The 19701-nt window shown below is 42.8% G+C and overlaps 1 protein-coding gene across 1 annotated transcript in view; it reads left to right on the forward strand.

The window, feature by feature from the left end:
- Positions 1 to 201: 201 nt before the first annotated feature.
- LOC107119142 (nardilysin-like) overlaps positions 202 to 19701 on the forward strand; it is a 61995-nt gene continuing 42495 nt past the window's right edge. The window contains exons 1-11 of the mRNA XM_015421589.1: positions 202 to 389; positions 1828 to 2020; positions 2087 to 2164; positions 3309 to 3390; positions 5097 to 5250; positions 5854 to 5927; positions 9208 to 9303; positions 12139 to 12261; positions 13668 to 13725; positions 16684 to 16757; positions 19034 to 19103. Of these exons, the coding sequence (XP_015277075.1) occupies positions 202 to 389; positions 1828 to 2020; positions 2087 to 2164; positions 3309 to 3390; positions 5097 to 5250; positions 5854 to 5927; positions 9208 to 9303; positions 12139 to 12261; positions 13668 to 13725; positions 16684 to 16757; positions 19034 to 19103 (1190 nt within the window). The remainder of the gene's footprint in view (positions 390 to 1827; positions 2021 to 2086; positions 2165 to 3308; positions 3391 to 5096; positions 5251 to 5853; positions 5928 to 9207; positions 9304 to 12138; positions 12262 to 13667; positions 13726 to 16683; positions 16758 to 19033; positions 19104 to 19701) is intronic.

The raw sequence follows: 19701 nt of genomic DNA on the forward strand, positions 1-19701 counted from the left end.
TGTTCCTTTGTTTATGTCATAAGTGGAATACTCTCTCTGGAGAATCCACACAGCCAATCGCGGTTGGGATGGATTGCATAGTGATCGGGGAAGCTGGTTTGGGCACAAAAGAGTGCCAACTGCCACACAGCAAGACAGAGGCCAAGCAGGAGGCTTAAGAGTGGTGCATTTGGCCTTGCAAATCACCTCAGAGTCTCTGCCATGTCTCAGAAGTCAAGGACTGACTATCTGCCCAACTGCCCAGTCATACTCCCACAGCAGCAGAGAAGGCATGGGTGTCCAAACAGGGCCCAGCCATCGCAGGAAGAAGGTCGGAAGCACCAGGCCAAGAAAAAGAATGAGGGAGACCCGAATATTATCAAGTCTCCAAGCGACCACAAAGAATACAGGTAAATGAATGGCTTGAGGGGAAATAACCCTGTTAAGACACAAAAGGCCACTTGAGCAAGCCTCATCAAGAATCTAAATGCCCACTGGATCTACTCAGATCTGTGCTCAACAACAGCAAAAATAATTTGTTCCTAGTTCTGAAATGAAGATGGCCCAAACACCTTTTCTCACTGTAAGTTCCCCAGGCTCCTCACAAATGAGAAAATAGTAAAGACTATAGATTAATAGTAAATTAGTGGAAGGTGTAAAGAAGTGTAAATGTGGTGACAATCAGGGCAGTCATTCCATCCTCATATAGAAACGGATAGGAACTGGACTGGTCATAATTATCCAGGTAAGGGATCTAGGGGTTGAGATGGAAAGTGAAATCAAAACATCAACTCAGTATGCAGTGGTGATGAAAATGGTAAAATTCATGTTATAAAATCTATATCCACCCTGAATGACCCTTGGGGGGGCATGACTATTAGGTATATAGATTCCACTCACCATTCTTTAATATTTCTATTATTTTTAATCTTTTAATCATTCTGCATCTAGCATTCACTCCATAGTTTTACCAAACCCACATTGGAACAGAAAAACCACATTCAAATACCCCGGGCCAATGCTGTACTGACTGCAGAGTCGCCCCTGAATGGCCATAAAAAAGCCATAGATCTATGCAGATGGTACCTTAAAACCAAGAGATCAAAGGAAGTGAAACCGGCATGCAGTGTAGAAGCTACCATAAAATCTGACAATCAAAGAACATGAAAGTGGCATGCAATGTAGAGGGGAATTTCTGTTCCAATGTGGGTTTGGTAGAACAGCAGAGTGAATGCTGGATACAGAATGGGCCCTAGTTAGTGCTCTGTTACAGTGGACAGAAATAAATGGAAATTCTAGGACATACCTATGCATGTCCCCAGTTCCACTAAAATCAGTAATATTGAAAAGGTCAAGGGAATACACTCTTTTTCTTTTTTGCCATCAAGTCACAGCTGATTTATGGAGACCCCCATCGGGTTTTTAAGGCTAGAGACCTTTAGAGGTGTCTTCGCATCATGACCCTGGGATTCCTTGGGAGTCTGCCTTCCAAATACTGACCAAGGTCAACTCTGATTAGCTTTCAAGATCAGATGAGTTCTGGATAGCCTGGACTATCCAGGTCAGAGCATACACACACACTGTGTACCAGGAGTCTCAGTGCTTCCTGGCCCCTTCCCGTGACCCATTTCCATTTTGATTTCTAATGTGGTATCAGTGCTACAGGCTTAACCTGGTTTAACTGCCATTTTTACCCCAGGGAATCATGGGAATTGTAGTTCAGTGAAAGTGTCTCGTAGTTTCCAATTTTCCTCAACAAACTACAGTTCCTGTGAGTCTCTTTGGAAAGACATAACAGCTTAAAAGTGCTACCAGAATGATAAAATATTCTTGCAATTATTCTTGCAGGTACATTAAGTTAAAAAATGACTTGAATGTACTGCTGATATCTGACTTGACTGTTGATGACTGCAATTCTCCTGAGACATCAGAAGAGGAGGAGGTAATGTCCTCTGAAACTGACGAGGAAGAACATAATGGAGGAGGAAAGGACAGCAGCCTTGAGGATGATGAAGAGAAGGATGGAGAAGACTATGATGGTGCGGGTGAAGATGAGGGAGCTGCTAGTGATGGTACTGGGGAGATTGATACCAGAAAAAGAGGCCAGAGTGTCAATGACCCTGAAGAGTTTGAAGAACTTGTGAAAAAAGAAGATGCAAAGAAGATGAGTAGCACAGAAAAGCAGGTATGGTACAAAAAGCAATACAGTCACTCCCTCAATCCTCATAAAAGATTTGGCCCTTCCATCTATCAGACAAAGGCAAATGTGTAATGTACCCTGAACAGGGAATGAAAGCCAAGCACAGCTCAGTGTATCTAGAAGATGCATATTGTTAATCTGAGTACATGTAGCACATCTTCAAAAATTAGACTCAACCTTGGGAAAAATCCATTCACTATTTTCTTCCAAGATGGAGTCTCTAATCCAAGCTAACCTGCAAGTTTATTCTTTTTCCTTTATTTATTTTTACATGGGACTTCCCAGGGAAGCTGCCTTACAAAATAAAATGTAAGAAAAACAAAACATTTGAAGTCATTAATAAAAACCCAGCATTTTAAACCAAGTCACAGCATAAAAATGTAGACCATTCAGCAGCTTCAAATAGCCATTTTCACACTAGGGTTGCCAAATGTCAGTTGGTGAGGCAGGGACATAGAGAGCAGCTATCAAAGAAATAGCATGAGATCACTTCTCAGGTGAACCTGGAAGTGATGTCATTGCATCAGTGGGACACTCTATGAATCACTGGAACTGGAACTGGAACTGGAAATTGTAGTTTTATCATAGAGCTTCCAGAAAACTCTAAAGTGTTACATTGACACAATGGCATCGTTACTGGGTTCACCCTGAAAATGACATCAGCCTGTTCCTTTGACAGCAATTTTCAGCACATTAAAGTAACAACTCAAAGTAGGGACCAGATGCACGGTCTCTGATGTCAGTATGAGTGCGTCAGTGTCGAGGCAACATGGAGCAAACACCATCTACCATTTCACAGGCTACAACTGCTGAGATATATTTTGAACTGCTGATAACCGCTATTGGGATAGTTAGGTTTTTCTGCTATGTGTTGAAGTGACAGAATAACACCCTCTGGGCTTTTAAACTGGCAGAAGGCAGGCAATTGCAGTGTAAATGAATATCACATACAGAAGACACCACATAACCTTCAGTAATACCTGTTTATATGTTGCGGGGAGGCCTTGGGCATTGAAGGTTGCACTGAGAAGAGGGTCTTACAAGGGTGTCCCTAGTTTCATCTGTAAATGTTGGACAGGTGGAGGTTATATACTAATGTGTCATTCATGTATTTACATTTTTATTGCAGTCTGCAGCTGCACTCGCCATTTGTATTGGCAGTTTCTGTGACCCTGATGATTTACCTGGACTAGCACATTTTTTGGAACACAGTATGTAGCTCTGCTCCTACCAGGCTGTATCTTAAACAAAAGGGGAGATAAAAAGTTGTGTATTAATGATCTTTTATATGGTGCCACTACAGTTTGGTGTAATGGTTAAGTGCGTGGACTCTAATTTGGGAGAACCGGGTTTGATTCCCCACGCCTCCACATGCAGCTGCTGGGTGACCTTGGGTCAGTCACAGTTCTCTCAGAGCTGTTCTCTCAAGAGCAGATCTTTCAGAGCTCTCTCAGCCCCACCTACCTCACAGGGTGTCTATTGTGGGGAGAGGAAGGGAAGGAGATTGTAAGCTGCTCTGAGACTCCAAGTGAAGGGCGGGGTATAAATCCAACTCTTCTTCTTTTCCTCCTCCTTCCTCCTCCTCCTCCTCCTCCTCCTCCTCCTCCTCACCAATGTGTTTCCTGAGCCCATTTGCTTCTTCAAAGAATCTCCTCCCCAATCCTAGCTTTTCTCCACCTTGTTGACTCATCAGGCCCTTTGGAAGCGCCCAAGAGGCATCGCTGTTGTGCCATGGTGTCTGCAGGGAGCACCCATTTTGAAACACGGCATCCAACATAGAAGGAGGCTTGTCTTGAAACACCTGAGCACTATCTGGAAGCTCTCAGTGTTTTATGACTGGACTGAATGCCCACTTCCACAGTTCAAATTCCAAAAGGAACCACAGGCTCAACAAGTTAAAGAGCCCTGATATCTATTATATTACCCAGTAGAGTGGTCTGGAAAGCAGATTTCTAAGATTAACAAAAATGTTTTTATGATATGCCCATTGTTTCATTTCATTACAGCCCTAATCCCATACAGCATTTGCCCATGAAGAGCCCATGATCCTCAGCACAGACTCTTTTAATTAGTCAAAGGAAATTCCACTTTTGCCTTTTGGAGCTGACCCACAAAGTAGATCCTTCTTTATTATGACTCCAGTTTTCTGGAAACTGATGCTGAAGTAGGGTTGCCAGATCCTCACCTTCTGCCAGTGGGGGGGCTGGGGGGCATTCCGTGGGGTGGGCGAAGACATCATTGACTCAATGACATTACGTTCAGAAGTGATGTCATCAAGTCAGCAACATCAGGGTAACACTCTACTTTTGGTGCAAAACTCTATGGTAAAAATGGCTACAAACCATAGAGTTTTGCCCAAAAAATAGAGTGTCGCCCCGACATCACCAACATGATGGCATCACTTCCAGAAGTGACATCATCACACTGCTGATGTTGCCCACAGACATCTTTTGGGAGGTGGAGTTTCCCCTGCTGGCCAGTGGCAGGCCGGAGCCCGCAGAACTAGTGGATCCCCTGCCCCTGCCTGGGGACTGGCAAGCCTGTCAAAGTTCAGTGCTATAGACATAGAAACATAGAGCTGGAAGGGATCCCAAGGATCATGTAGTCCAACCCCCTGCACTATGCATGAAATTCACAGCTAACACCCTTCCCTCAGTGACCCTCTGCTCTATGCCCAGAAGGCATTAGAAGGCATTGTAAAACCCTCTGTTGAGAGACACAACATTTTCAATGTCTGCGAAGAGGTCCCCTCCCCATTACAAAAACTTTACCATTCATTTCCAAGGAACTGGGTTAATTCAGATGAACGGAGAAGCTCATAACACTGATGTTCTATGCATCTATCTTAGTTTAGAAGTCTCCCTAAACTGGGCTCATATATTTTAGTTGACAAGCCTTTGTTAATTATTTATTTCAGTGGTATTTATGGGTAGTGAGAAATACCCAGATGAAAATGGGTTTGATACATTCTTAAAGAAGCATGGCGGTACAGACAATGCTTCGACTGACACAGAACGAACAGTCTTCCAATTTGATATCCAGAAGAAATATTTTAAAGAAGCTCTTGACAGGTAACTTAGCAACTGTTTGTCACTTAGTGGCTGATCTGCTCTGATTGATGTCATAAGCCTTGGTTGGACTGATTTGTTCTAGCTCTCCTGACTGCCATGGGCTTATATGGTCTTGGAAAAGGAAGAACAAATGTCACCTTGACATGAACATAAAGAGCATTTTAGACCCTAGTTTATTATATGCTTTGATGCAGTACTCACCTATGGTGCACTCAGTTCTGCTCCTTCTCTTACATGTTGCCTTTGAATACTTGGACATTGTGAGTATACATTTTCTGAAGTAGGTAAGCTTGCCAGTGTATCTAAATGTGAATTGTATAGGAATTCTGTGGAACACATAGTCGATATCTGATATGGGAATGCATTGAAATAATACTGTATGTCAGAATGGACATCAGGTCTGGGTGATCCAAAAGTGATGGAACGTCAATGACCTTTCCTTGTTTGGTGGGAACTTTTAACTGGGGACACTGTTTTTCTGTTGTGCTGATATTTGAAACAGAAAGTTATCCATTCATATGCTTGTGAAAAACAGAGCGTTGTTATCTTGCCTTTTCACCAGAGGATGTCAAAAGTCCATGTTGCTATTGTTGTTTTCTATAGATGGGCACAATTCTTCATTCACCCACTGATGATTAAGGATGCAATTCACCGGGAAGTTGAAGCAGTGGACAGTGGTAAAAAAATGTGCTTAGTCTTCCTCTTTTCTTTTTATTTTCTGGAAGTTTTTGTACTACTCATGACAGTTGGATGACCTGTCTTTTATAAAACATCAGGTCATAAAAGCAATATTATTTAGATACAGTGGACACAATCCAACACAGTTTGAAGCATGCTTAAGTGTACTGAAATCAAGGAATGTAATTTTATTGATTCCCAGAGCCTACAAAATTAATAATGGTAAAGTTTCAATTTTAAGCACATCTATATGACATAAATCCCATTAAACCCAGAGGGAGATAAACACTGAGTAAAGATGTTTAGGATTGAGCTATATAAGTCATGAAATTTAGATGCTTCACTCTCTTGGTTTAATTCTGCATACTTTGGGAGGCTGACATTGGTGGCAAACAAAATTGGGGAAAAACTGAAAGGATATTCAAGCTCAGGATCATTAAAATATGTCAGAGTAATTGTGATCAATTTTTGTAGGGTATGTAGTAGCCCATATCCTCCAGTGCAGAAGAGGTCAACTCATTAGTAGCCAGTAGCATTTTTAAAAAATGTGATCCCCCCCCCCAAGCTGGAAAGATACTGTGGGTTTCGGCTGCAAAAAAGCAACTAATTTTTCAACACCCATGCACAATGCATATGTTTTCTAGCTCAAATCTAATGGATGAAATATTGGACTTAAATCTGGAGTCAAATCCTTCTTCAGGGCAAAGCATTATCTCTTACCTCATCTATTTTCTCATCTATAAAAGAGTGGCCAACCTCATAGGCTTCACAAAGATGTTAAGCTTTTCAAAACATTTGTATACTAACTGCAATCCTAAACAAAGTTAAACCCTTCTAAAATCCATTGAAGTCAACACACTTAGAAGGGTGTGTCTCTATTTAGGACTGCACTGTGGCAGCCTGGATAAATGTTCTGCAGTATCATGGGAAGGCTCAACCAGATCTAATGACAAGTACCTACTAGATCACTTTCTGTCGTGTAACACACTGAAAGCTAGTTCCCAAGATTCTGTTTCACGTTCCCAACATTCCATGACATCCCAGTGTGACCAGCCAACAGAACTCAAAATTAAACAAACCCAATAGGGGCTGGCTTGGTTTTCGTTCCTGTGGTCACCAAAAGGAGAGTGTAATTTTAGTCCTCCAGCACAATTACATCTGTGGGTCCACCTCTGTAATTTCACCCACCTAAATGAGAAGTTGCCATTCAGTCTTATGAACTGTACTAGGGTTGCCAAGTCTGAATTTCGCTGCAGCAGGGGACTCCTGGCTGGCGACTGGAGTGCACGCGCGCGCTTTGCGCGCACGCCGCATCCACGTCACTCGGAAGTGAGGCAACCACGCCTGGCACACTGGGGGGCGGGGCCACAACCATCCGAGGGAAAACCATAGAGTTTTCCCTTGGATAACCATGGCCCCGCCCCCAGCATGCCCGGCGTGGCCGCGTCACTTCCGGGTGACGTGCACGTCGGGGTGGGGTTCCCCCGGGGCCCGATCCGCCAGTGGTGGGGAACGGGCCTTTGGGGCGGGGGTTTCCCTGCCCCCTGGGGGGACTTGACAAGCCTAAACTTGTACTCATGGATACTCTGGCCAGGAAACAGAAATCTACTGTCCTCCACCTATTACACTGGGTAGCCCAACCTCACTGACATGGGTTCTGCAGGGGTCTTCAGAGTATATAAGCCCTCTTATCACACCCTTCATAAGAACAGACATTCTTGGGATAAAGGTAACAAATCTCTTTTTATTGAAACCATGGCTTCTTCTGAATGCTAAGGCCCAATCCCCTCACCAAGCATGTTCTTGTCTGTCCATCAGTTTCATCTCTGATTCTGTTTTCTTGATATTCATCACTGGACCAATTTATGGTCTGAAAAAACTGCATCCGTCCTGCAGCGGCTTTCTACAATTATGTTGCATTTTAAGAGTCCAAGGTCCAAAAGATCCATCTGTATATGCTGGCTTATTCTTCTGCTTGGCTTATTCACGCTTCTGCTTGCCTCCTGCTACCATCACAGCTTGCTTTTTCTCACTTACTCTCAGCCATCACATTCATACTCCCCTCTTTAGCCTTTGTACTTTCCACCCAGCATTCCATCCCTAAAATAAGTGGCATGCTTAGACTTTCAAGTGTGGACATTACACTGCTATTGGAAGAAAATACACGAGACAATTGTTTTTAGAAGAAAGGGGGTAAAAAAGAAAAGAATGCTCATGCTGGTGTATTACAAGGCAATCTTGTCCTTTTTGTATTTGTGTGCTGGTAACAACATTGTGCCAGCACATTTGTGTGATACATTTAAATGGTAGGTTTCAACCAACAAGCCCTACCCTCCTGTCAAAGATGGTCCCTTCATTTCATGGTTTAAGGCTGTTGCGCCAACAAAGCAAAGTAGTAGGGAATAGGGACTGAGCCTTAGCAGTGCTATTTGGATGACCATAGGAGAAAGTACCTTGGCTTCTACCACTGGGCTGCACTTACCTTCTAGTGTTCAATAAACATCTGTCTTCTAGAGATAACACAACATCCAGAAGGCTCATGGTGACCAAGGGTTTTCTCTTCCACCTCCAGGCCCTGCTGTTCATGGCATCGCAATAACACAAGTGCTACTATCAGGGGCTTGGGAGGCTTCTTTTCAGTTGTGCTGCTGCCTGGATCACTCTTTTTTGTGATGCTGTCTGTACTACTGTTGCTAAACAAGCAGTTCTTCCACTTCCCTCAAAGTAGTAGGCCTTCCCCAACTCACCCCATAAATCTTACAAAACACAGCCAGGGGTCAATTCGGGGGGATCGCGGGGGATCACAGTTCCCCCGGGTGAGGTGCGGGGGCGGGGCACACGATGAAGTCCCTGCTTCCGGCCGCCCCGCTTCTGGCTGCCCCGCTTCCAGGAGGAGGCAGGAGAAGAGGGAGGGTAAGTTGCTTCCTCCCCGCCTCTCCCCACCCCTGCCTGCCTGGGGCCAGGGAGGGCCTTGGCGGGGCTTCCTCGCACTCCTGCCGGCCTTGCAGGTCCACCGCCGGACCCCCAACACTTCCGGTGATGTCAGAGAGTGTGGCATATGCTAATGAGTTATGCTACTGAGTTCCCCTAGCTCTTTTTCTATGAAACAACCCCTGAAAACAGCAATGTCTTTCTCTATATCATTTCAATTTAAGTACTAATAAATGAGTACTACACACATTTTGCTGCTGCTTCATATATGTTTGTATTATACTATTTCCTTTAACAATGACTTATTTCAGAAATTTTGCTGCTTAATGTGTTCTTTAAAACAAACAGAATATCAAATAGCCAAGCCTTCTGATGACAACAGAAGGGAATTGTTGCTTGGAAGCCTTGCAAAACCAGGACATCCTATGAGAAAATTCTTTTGGGGTAAGTAGAGTATCCTGAGATTCACTTAATATGCAGAGGTTACAGATTTAGCAAAGGTTGAAGAATGGGAGATTCTGGGGGACATTCTACCCAATATTTCAAAATGTTCAGAATCTGCAAAAATCTTTCATTTTGGATATTACTACATGCCTTAACAATATGGGGAGGGGGGTTCTTTTTTAAAAAAATGCTGTTTGACCCAGCATCGACTATGCGATCTAAGCCTGGTTCACACAGAAGATGAGTAGGTAAATGCTTCTGGAGTATCCCGCTTCATTCTCTATGTAAGGCCTACCATGCTTGAATGCTTCCCATTCACATGATCTTTTTCAAACATTCAGTGTGGGTAGAATTCACATACATAGGATAATGGCAGGACTCCTCTGATATCTGCACATTCATTCTCCTGCATGAACCTATGGAGCAGCTCTGCCCTGTACACCAATGCCTTCTTTTGGTTTCATCACCTGTAAAAATAGGAACAGTGACTGTCAGTTTTTTTAAAGCAGTTATCAGAGGAAGATCCACATCCCTTCTACAGAGGAGATGCAAGACTGAGAGGATTTTGGTTTGCTTGGACCCTATTTTGAATGCATTATTGCTGGCTATTTTAAGGGTTATTCTTTAGTGTTTTTAGAATGTATTTGATTTATCGAGAAGAAAAAAAGTAATGACATGAGTGGGATACTGTGCTGCTGAAGGGAGGCAAAGTAGAGCCGGAGCAAAAAGAACCGTGGGAGTGCGATCCGATGCGCCCCTGTGGCTCCGTGCTCCGGCCTTCAGCAGGCGATCAGATGTAGAGCGGCAAAATGGGCGTTGCGCGTTTGTGCACATGCGTGGGATGGGGAACGGCGCTGGCTGTGACGGGCTACCAGCGCTTCCCCGACCAGATGCCTATAGTTGCCACGCATCATCCGGAAGGTAGTGCTCTTTGGGTAGTACCTTTTTAATGCGCGTTTACGGGCCAAAGGGGCGGATTGGGGACGGGTGCGTGACGCTTCTCAGATGTTGTGGTGTGATCACGCCCGCTTGATGCACCCCCAATATGTCCCTCTTGCAGGGCAAATCCTCCCGTGTGACTGGGGCCACTGATGTCTACTGAGAAAGTACACAACTTTAAGAGCGATTATAAGAAATCAAAATTGTTAAAGATTTTCTGTTCCTTGGGTCCCTCATCAAACAGTGTGATGCTGGTGACCAAGATCAAGATAATTCATACCACAGTATTCCCTATTACTGTGTATGGGTGTGAAAGCTGGACATGAAGATGACAGGTAGAAAGTTCAAGATGAGTAGCTGTGTTAGTCTGTCTGTAGCAGCAGAAAGGAGTAAAAGCCCAGGAGCACCTTAAAGACTAACAAAATTTGTGGCAGGGTATGAGCTTTCAAGAGTCACTGCTCACTTCTTCAGAGATAGCTAGGGAGAAAGTCGAGTCCTCTGAAATGTGAACTGCCAAAAAGACAAAGTGGGTTCTAGATCAAATCAAGCCTGAATTCTCCCTAGAAGCTAAAATGACCAAACTGAGGCTATGATACATTGGTCACATTGTGAGAAAACAAGGATCACTGAAAAAGACAATAATGCTAGGAAAAGAGAAGAAACCAACATGAGATGGATTGATCTGATAAAGGAAACCACGGTCCTCAGTTTGCAAGACCTGAGCAGGGCTTTTAACAAAGGTTGTTTTGGAGATCATTAATTCGTAGAGTCACCATAAGTCAGAAGTGACTTGATGATGCTTAACACACACACATTAGTTTTATTGTTGTATTTATTCTTATTGTTTAATTATTGTTGCTTTATTGTTGTTACCTGCCTCGGGTCCCAGTTCTGTGGGAGAAAATTATAAATGTTTTATTTCTGCATACAAATACAAGCCTTGAGGTAGTGTCTACAAGACTGTACCACTGCAGTGCCATTTCCCCCTGCACATATGTTCAGTCTATCCACACTGAACATCTGAAAGAGGCATACAAAACTGGTGCACAAAAGCCTAGGCTACGTCTCCTCTCCATGACTGCTAGTTTCTACAGACAGAGCTGTTCAAGGACACAGTGCCTCATTGTCATCTGAAGTGCAGTTCAGGTCAGGAACAACCACCTCATTTGATGATTGTGTAAAATACACTTCAGTCCTAGGAACTTCTGTAGAACATAAATATATGAACACTTTTGGTGCCTGCTCTTGAATTAATAATGTGTGAATTCATTAAACATGGCAAGATAGTGGGGGCAGGTAATGATAGAAAATCCTTAAATGAAAGAAAAATCTATAGTAAAATAAACAATCTAGAGTGAAAATCCAGAGTCAAATAAACAATCTGCTGATCCTCAGTAGCCTGCTCCTCAGATGTAATTATCCTTGATTGGCTAATTTGGTGCTCATTTGCTGAGTTTACTGAATAGAAGTTCCTTTGGGATACAGTACAGAAAACCAGAACAAAATATATAACTGTTTTGCAACAAGTTGATATTCACTACTAGACTAAGTTTAAGTCCGGTGGCACCTTTAAGGCCGACAAAGTTTTATTCTGGGTATAAGCTTTCATGCACAAACACACACCAGCTGAAGCAGGAAGGTTCTATTCTGAAGAAGTCTGCATGCACATTAAAGCTTATACCCAGAATAAAACTTTGTTGGTCTTAAAGACATCACTGGACTCAAACTTAGTTCTGCTGCTTCAGACCAACAGGACTACTGGAAAAATTTATGTTAAACCCCCCCCCCCCAACTCCATGGTTGGTCCTCAAGAAACTTTCTAGGAAGAGTCTAATTCTAGAATCTAGATTTTTAAACAGATTGTCAAGACTTTTTAAAACAAATCTTCATTTACAGGCAATGCAGAGACACTTAAACACCTGCCAATGAAGAAAAAGATAGACACTTATGGAAGGCTGAGAGATTTCAGGAAACGCCATTACTCTGCACACTACATGAATCTAGTTGTCCAATCTAGAGGTATAAATCCCACCATTTTGCTTTAATACAAGTCATAATAACAGTGATGGATATATGCATATGTATTATGTTAAATTTCAGGAATTCAGTAATTGTTGGCAAATGTCTTAATTTAGGGATGCAATGTGACAGTGGGGCCATTATTGTGATTGAAAACTGTGGGTCCTACCATTAGGCAGAAGCTACTGTGTGCTTGCACTTAGCAATGGGAATGAACAGTAGCCCAACTGGGCCAGTCAAGTGGTGCTTTTCTACACTGCTGACTCAGTGAAATTATGAAGGAAGAGCTGAGTGGAAACATGATAGGGATGTTTCAAAATACAAGCCACTCAATTGTTTATATTGAGGTCTTTGCATAATGGACATACATGAGCGAACTCATGCAGAAAATGGCTGCACATGTGTCTTCCTTACAGACTGATACACACAATCCTATTTCTAGATGTGCCTTGGACCAGAGAAGTTACTGGCATGCCATTGTCACATTATGAAATACACATAGGGTTGGATCCAGACTAGATTAGACATTTCCAACCGCTCCTTTTTCCTGCTGCAGACCCCTTCCTGTCATCACGCAGGGTCCACTGTCTCCCAGGAGCAGCATTTTGTGAAGATCAGTGGACTGCAGTAGGAGGAGGGAGGCAGGAAAGTTCCATTCTGCTATTGGAAAGTTTAGTCTGGATCCAACCCATATCTTTATCAGTAACTTTATTTTGCAGGGATGAATCCAGATCAAATGTACCCATATATCATTGTAGTATTAAATGAAAGGATTGAGCCCAATACAAATGAAGAAGGCAAACTATAGGGTTGGATCTAGCCATGAGTAAGCAGAAAGGAAAACCTACTTACAGTAATGAGCAAGCAGTAGTGCAACAGTAGTAACACATATCACTTTCCTATTTTAATAAATATCAATGTGCCTATGAAATGTAAAAAAAAAGACATTTCACAAAAAAGCATTATTTCCTTTAATCTAGTTTTCCTATTGAATGAGAAGAAATACCTAGTGCTATATCTTGTGCATGCAGAAAAGATAGCGGGGATACAACCACTTAGCTCAAGTGGACAGGAAAGAGTAATTTTAGTGCTTCTGCTGAGGTGAAGACTGTTCCAAGCATAGAACTCTTCTATGGAATCCAGCCCATAGAATGCAAAAAAAAAAAAAGCCTACAGTGAAATAGGACCAAGTAGTTCACTGTGGGTATGGGAGACATGCATCAAAATAGGGAAAGTGCATATCAAGCAACTGGAGCTCTAGCAAAAACATCATTATTGTTTTGGGGGGAAATACAGTACCACCAAATGATTTAGGAATGCTACTTCAGTATTACCACCGTAACTTTGTCTTTGTAAGATCATCTCTCTTTTTAACTCTCTCTCTTTTTTTTAATCTTCCATTTTAGAAACCCTGGATACCTTGGAAAAATGGGTGACAGAAATCTTCTCACAGATCCCCAATAAGTGAGCTGATTTATTTTTTCTGGAAGATATAAAACTGTGATGTGAGCTTGCAAAGTTTCATACATATGCCATATGTTCCATTAGAAATATGAATGAGAAAGAATGTTTTCAATTACAATGCTTTCAGAAGGTATCACTGTAAGATGGAGTCTATATGTAGCTGTGGCTTTTAGCTAATCTTACCCATTTAATAATGGGACGCATCTTTTCTGTGTCCTATTTTGTGGAGTTTTGCAGAGCCAAGGGATAAAATCTAAGGAAGATAATATAGGGGTAAAAACATAGATGTTCAAGATATCAGGGGAAGTACTGATGGAAACTGCAGATGTTGGGCTTTCTTTTAATTATAAGTGTTATAGAGTTACAGTTAGACTAATGTCATTTGTTCCATTCTATATTTGTTCCATAGTTTCACAGCCTCAAGTATTCACTTTACATCATTCCAGTGGTCCACTGGGAATTTCTATGAACTCTGTTTGCATGTATATGCATATGATGCACATTTCAATATGTATTTTATATATGTTTCATGTTTATTTGCTATGTATTGCAAGCCGTGTTTCCATAGTATTTCCATAATGATAAAGTGTATCCAATACATGCCTTATACTCAGTCAGGTCCATCAAGGTCAGTATTGTCTACTAAGTTTTCCAGAGTGTCCACTGTGTGAACAGGATGCTTGGTTGGATGGACCACTGGACTGATCCAGCAGGATGTCTTTTATGTCTTATGATTTGGAATTAGGGACGGGCACAAACCATCTCATGAACTAAAGTTTGTGACAAATTTTGGCTGGTTCATGGTTTGTGAACTGAACTTCATGGCAGATCGACCAGCACAAACTTTCCATGAACTTTCAAGCTGTTTGTTGCAGTTCATGGAGGTTTATGAATGGATACATTTCCAGACAGACTGTCTCCACTCAATCAAAAGGTTTACCAAACTTCAAAGCAACAAAGCAACTTCAAGGCAATGGGGGGCATAATTCTCCAGCCTTGGAAACACCAGGTTCCCTGTGCCATTTGCTGTGTGTAGCTTGCACTTTTGAATGTGCTCCTGACGTTGCCCCCAAAAGCACCTTCCTGGGGCATCTTCTTTGGGGAGCCATACCTCAGACCCCCGAAGTCCAATCTGCACATAACTTGGAGTGTAAATACAGGAACATCATGGGGAGCCCCCCCCCCCATGATTTTCATGTCTCTAACTTGCATAGGGTCCATTCTATATACCCCTGAACCTCCTGAACCTGTACCAGTCATTTCCCCCCAAAACACCTTCCTGGGGGCATCTTCTTTGGGAGGGCATAACTCGGGCCGTAAGTCCAATCTGCACATAACTTGCACACAGAGAAACATCAGGGGGAGGTCCCCTGTGAGTTTGATGTCTCTATCTTGCACAGGGTTCATTCTATGCACCTCCTGAACCTGCTCCTGTCATTTCCCCAGAAAGCACTTTCCCAGGAGCACCTTCTTTGGGGGCCATAACTTGGACCCCATAAGTCCAATCCTCACCAAATGGACAGCAGGTAGAAAAGAGTCAGCTAGAGATCCCCTGCAAGTTTTGTGCCTCGAGCATGCTGAGGAGCTTCTACTGCATCATAAACCTCACAAACCAAACCAGTTCATTTGGTGGCTAAAAGTTCATGAAGGGTGGCTAAAAGTTCATGAAGCACAAACCAAACTGCACTTTCCCAGTTCATGCCTATCCCTACTTGGAGTGCTGGTGGTAGAACGTGCCATCAAGTCACAGCCAACTTATGGCAACCCTGTCAGGTTTTCAAGGCAAGAGATGTTCAGAGGTGGTTTGCCATTGCCTTTCTCTGTGTAGTGACCCTGGACCTTCTTGGTGGTCTCCCATCCAAGTGCTAACCAGGGCTGATCCTGCTTAGCTTCCAAGATCTGACAAGATTGAGCCAGCTTGGGTCATCCAAGTTAGGGCACTGGAATACCCAGCCCTCTCCTAGCACACCTGAAGGTCCTCTGGGCCAACTGGTTTTTCTTCTTCCCTCTTTGATAGCTGTTTACTTATTCTGAATGTTTGTGTTGCTTTTCCCCCCACACAAAACTCCCAAAAGCAATGAATATCATTTTTGAGAAATATTAAAGCAGTTGTATAATATATCCATTGAACCCAAGAAACTCTCTGTAATCACTCACAGATAGAAACCTTATTCCACAGCCCTTTATAAAGGGCACATTTAGATGTACTAAAGCAAACTGGAGGTTTCTAACTTATTTTGGCACTAATGTATAAAACTGAAAGAGGTGGGGAAAGAACCAGAGAGGGGTTTGTGAGAGGATGATTGGCGAAATGGGTGCCCTTACCTCTTCCATTGCTCATCACTTTCATCTGCATCCTGGTCTTCCCACAGCCACTTCCCTTCCTATACTTGAGGGTCCTCAAGTTGTGGGTCAAGAGGGCATAATAAGTTGCAAAGGAAAAGCAGGAGGTGGGAGAAGGGTGTAAGTCCTCCCGTTTCTGCCTGCTGCTTCTCCCCTGCAAGTGGCCCTCTTGTCATCTATTTGAATTTTTTCACAGCTGGGGAGACATGGGATAGGCATTCTTACCTGCCTGACTGGCCACAGAGATGCTCTCAGAAGATCTCAGTGCAGTTAATCAAACACATCTCAAGATTCCAGGAGCAGTTCTTTAGTAGGGCCAGGCCTGATATCGGTTGTGTTGAGCCTCAGGCTGCAATCTTAAGGATACTTTCCTGGGAGTAAGTCCTATTGAATACGATGAAACTTAGTTATGAGTAGATCTGCTCAGGATTGCTTCATTTAAAAATCAAATTGACCAGTCATAGGAAAGAGTCTTGAATGCACTGCAAATAGATTCTGGTTTCCTAACAGACCTTTCCACAATGGAACTGTGAGCAACATATCAGTTTTGCTTTGCTATTTAAGATTTTAAGCTATAAAGCCCTGAATGTAAAGCTACCTATGTATATTTTTAAGTGGTTTGCCCAGACCAACCTTCGGTCATCTGCTGAATCCTTTTGACACACCTGAATTTCACAAGCTTTACAAAGGTAAGCATATTTGATCTTATTTTCAGTATCGTTTGGGGAAATCAGAAGGACTATCATATCAAAACTATAACCTTAATTCTTTTTAAACTGAAGTTAAATAATAACAAATAGAATGAGCAGGAAGTCCCTAGTTCGAATATTACTTCAGCTGTAAACTCAATAAGTTTATTCAGAGTGGTGAGAACCAGGGAGGATTGTGAGGCACTCCAAAGGGATCTGTCAAGGATGGGCGAGTGGGTGTCAACGTTGCAAATGGGGTTCAATGTGGCCAAGTGTAAAGTGATGCACATTGCAGCCAAAAATCCTAACCATAAATACATGTTGATGGGGTCTGAACTGGCAGAGACTGACCAAGAGAGAGATCTTGGAGTCATAGTAGATAACTCAATGAAAATGTCGAGACAGTGTGCAACTGCAATAAAAAAGGCCAATGCTATGCTGAGGATTATTAGGAAGGGAATCGAAAACAAATCAGCCAATATCATAATGTTCCTGTATAAATCGATGGTGCGACCTCATTTGGAATACTGTGTACAGTTCTGGTCACCACACCTCAAAAAGGATATTATAGCATTGAAAACAGTGCAGAAAAAGGCAACTAGAATGATAAAAGGGTTGAAACACTTTCCCTAAGAAGAAAGGTTAAAGCGCTTGGGGCTCTTTAGCTTAGAGAAACAATGGCTGAGGGGTGACATGACTGAGGTTTATAAGATTATGCATGGGATACAGCAGGTTGAGAAAGAAGTACTTTTCTCCCTTTCTCACAATAAAAGAACTCATGGGTACTCCATGAAATTGCAGAGCAGTTGGGTTAGAACAGATGAAAGGAAATTCTTCTTCACCCAGAGAGTGATTAACACATGGAATTCACTGCCACAGGAGGTGGTGGCACCTACAAGCATGGACAGCTTCAAGAGGGTGATAAACATATGGAGCAGAGGTCCATCAGTGGCTATTAGCCACAAGGTATAGATAGGATCTGGGGCAAGTGAGGCACTGTATTCTTGGTGCTTGGGGGGGGAACAGTGGGAGGGCTTCTAGTGTCCTGGCCCCACTGGTGGACCTCCTGATGGGAGCTGGTATTTTTGGCCACTGTGTGACAGAGTGTTGGACTGGATGGGCCATTGGCCCAATCCACCATTGGCTTCTCATATTCTTATGTTCTTATCATTTAATTAAACTAATGATAGTTAGTATGATTGTCTGAATGCCAGCCTCTCAATTGACTATGGGCACTTTCACACAAGCTGAATAATGAACTTTCAATCTACCTTCAATGCACTTTGCAACTGGATTTTACAGTGTGAAATGGCAAGATCCACTTGCAAGCAATTGCTAAAGTGCATTGAAAGTGTATTGAAAGTGAATATGCTGTCGAAGGCCAAGCCAAGACTATGGCCATACAGCCCAGAAAATTTACAACTAATGTATTGAAAGTGCATTATTCAGTGTGTGTGACAGTGATTAGTTACAACAAAGCAAATCCTGATCTCTTGTGATGTCTGAATGCGGACATCCTGACATTTCCTGGCACCACCTTTATACATGCAGTACAAGCCAGGGGAACAGTTGGGTTTGCTATGGCAGAAAATCAAAGGCAACCCCACCACCATCACCACATCTACTGAGGCAAACCAGGATTTGAATCTGTGAGTAAAGGGCTGGCTTCACAAGTTATAAAAAGTCATATTGTCACACAAGGTCTGAAACAAGTGACTGTGTAATTTGTGCAAACACAGTCTCTGAGTTTCAGTTCCCTTCCTGCCATGAGAAGATAATTGCATTGTCCTGTATTAGAGGATAATTGTACTGTCCTATCCTACAGGGATTCTGAAAGAATTACTCTGTACTATAAGTACAGAGTGCTTGAGAGCCAGCATTGTGTAGTGGTCAGAGTGCCATACTAGGATCTAGGAAACCCAGGTTCAAATCCCCACTCTGCCATGGAAGCCAGTCACACACTCTCAGGCTAACCACAGGGTTGTTGTGAGGTTAAAATGGAGAAGGGAGTGTTAACCTACTCTGAGACCTCATTGGGGGGGAAATGGAGTACTCATGAAGTAAATAAATCATAGCATTTAGGAAAGTTATTATTTGAAAAAATGGTTGATATAGCCATGTTGGTACAGCAGGTTTAGAACGTTTTGCATCAATATACGCCTATTTACCTCCACCAGTGCCTCTTCTTTTCCTTCTTGCCTTTATCATTCTTATCAGTGATGCAAAAATGTATATATTTTTGAGTAACTGCATCTGTCACATTTCTTCTGGTTCAGTTATTCCAGTCAGAGAAATCTATTCTTTGAGCATCAGTTGGGCTCTTCCCCCACAAGAAAAGCATTACAGGTAAGGAACCGCATGAAAGCAATGATCCCAGGACATGGTGATGTAAGCAGACATCTGAATCCATCCAATAGGATGCAGTCTTAAGGAAGCTTTCCTGGAAATAAGCCCCATTGAACTACATGGCCCTTACTACTGAATAAACCTGCTAAGGTCCCATATTCAGTAAGTTTATCCAGCTTTGGCTCTGGCCACCCTGGTCCTCTGACTTTCTGTTGAAAGCCCAAAGCAAGTAAACTCAAGGTGCTGTGAGTTACAAGTTCTGATACGGCACCAGTATGATCTAACGGCTGGTAGGTTTAATGGTTTAGAGTCTATTTTTGCATTGATCGGCTGAAAACAGAGAAGACTCTTAGAGAGAATACTTGCTGAGGAGATGGCAAGTGCATAGGTACGACAATGAAACCAATATGGGGATATCATGCAAGGCCTTGCATAAGTGAGCTCAGATGTGGTGGTGAGGTTGCAGGGAAGGTCCTCTTAACATCCCTTCTACAGGAGTATCTAGGATTCCCATGTTGCAGAGGGTGGGTGGCAGGACCAGATGGGAGGAGGGAAGAACAACAGAAGCCCTTAACAGATTAACTAGTGGGCACATAGT

The sequence above is a fragment of the Gekko japonicus genome, unplaced genomic scaffold (genome assembly GCF_001447785.1).
Source record: "Gekko japonicus isolate JY-2015 unplaced genomic scaffold, Gekko_japonicus_V1.1 scaffold1589, whole genome shotgun sequence".
Taxonomy (NCBI): Eukaryota; Metazoa; Chordata; class Lepidosauria; order Squamata; family Gekkonidae; genus Gekko; species Gekko japonicus.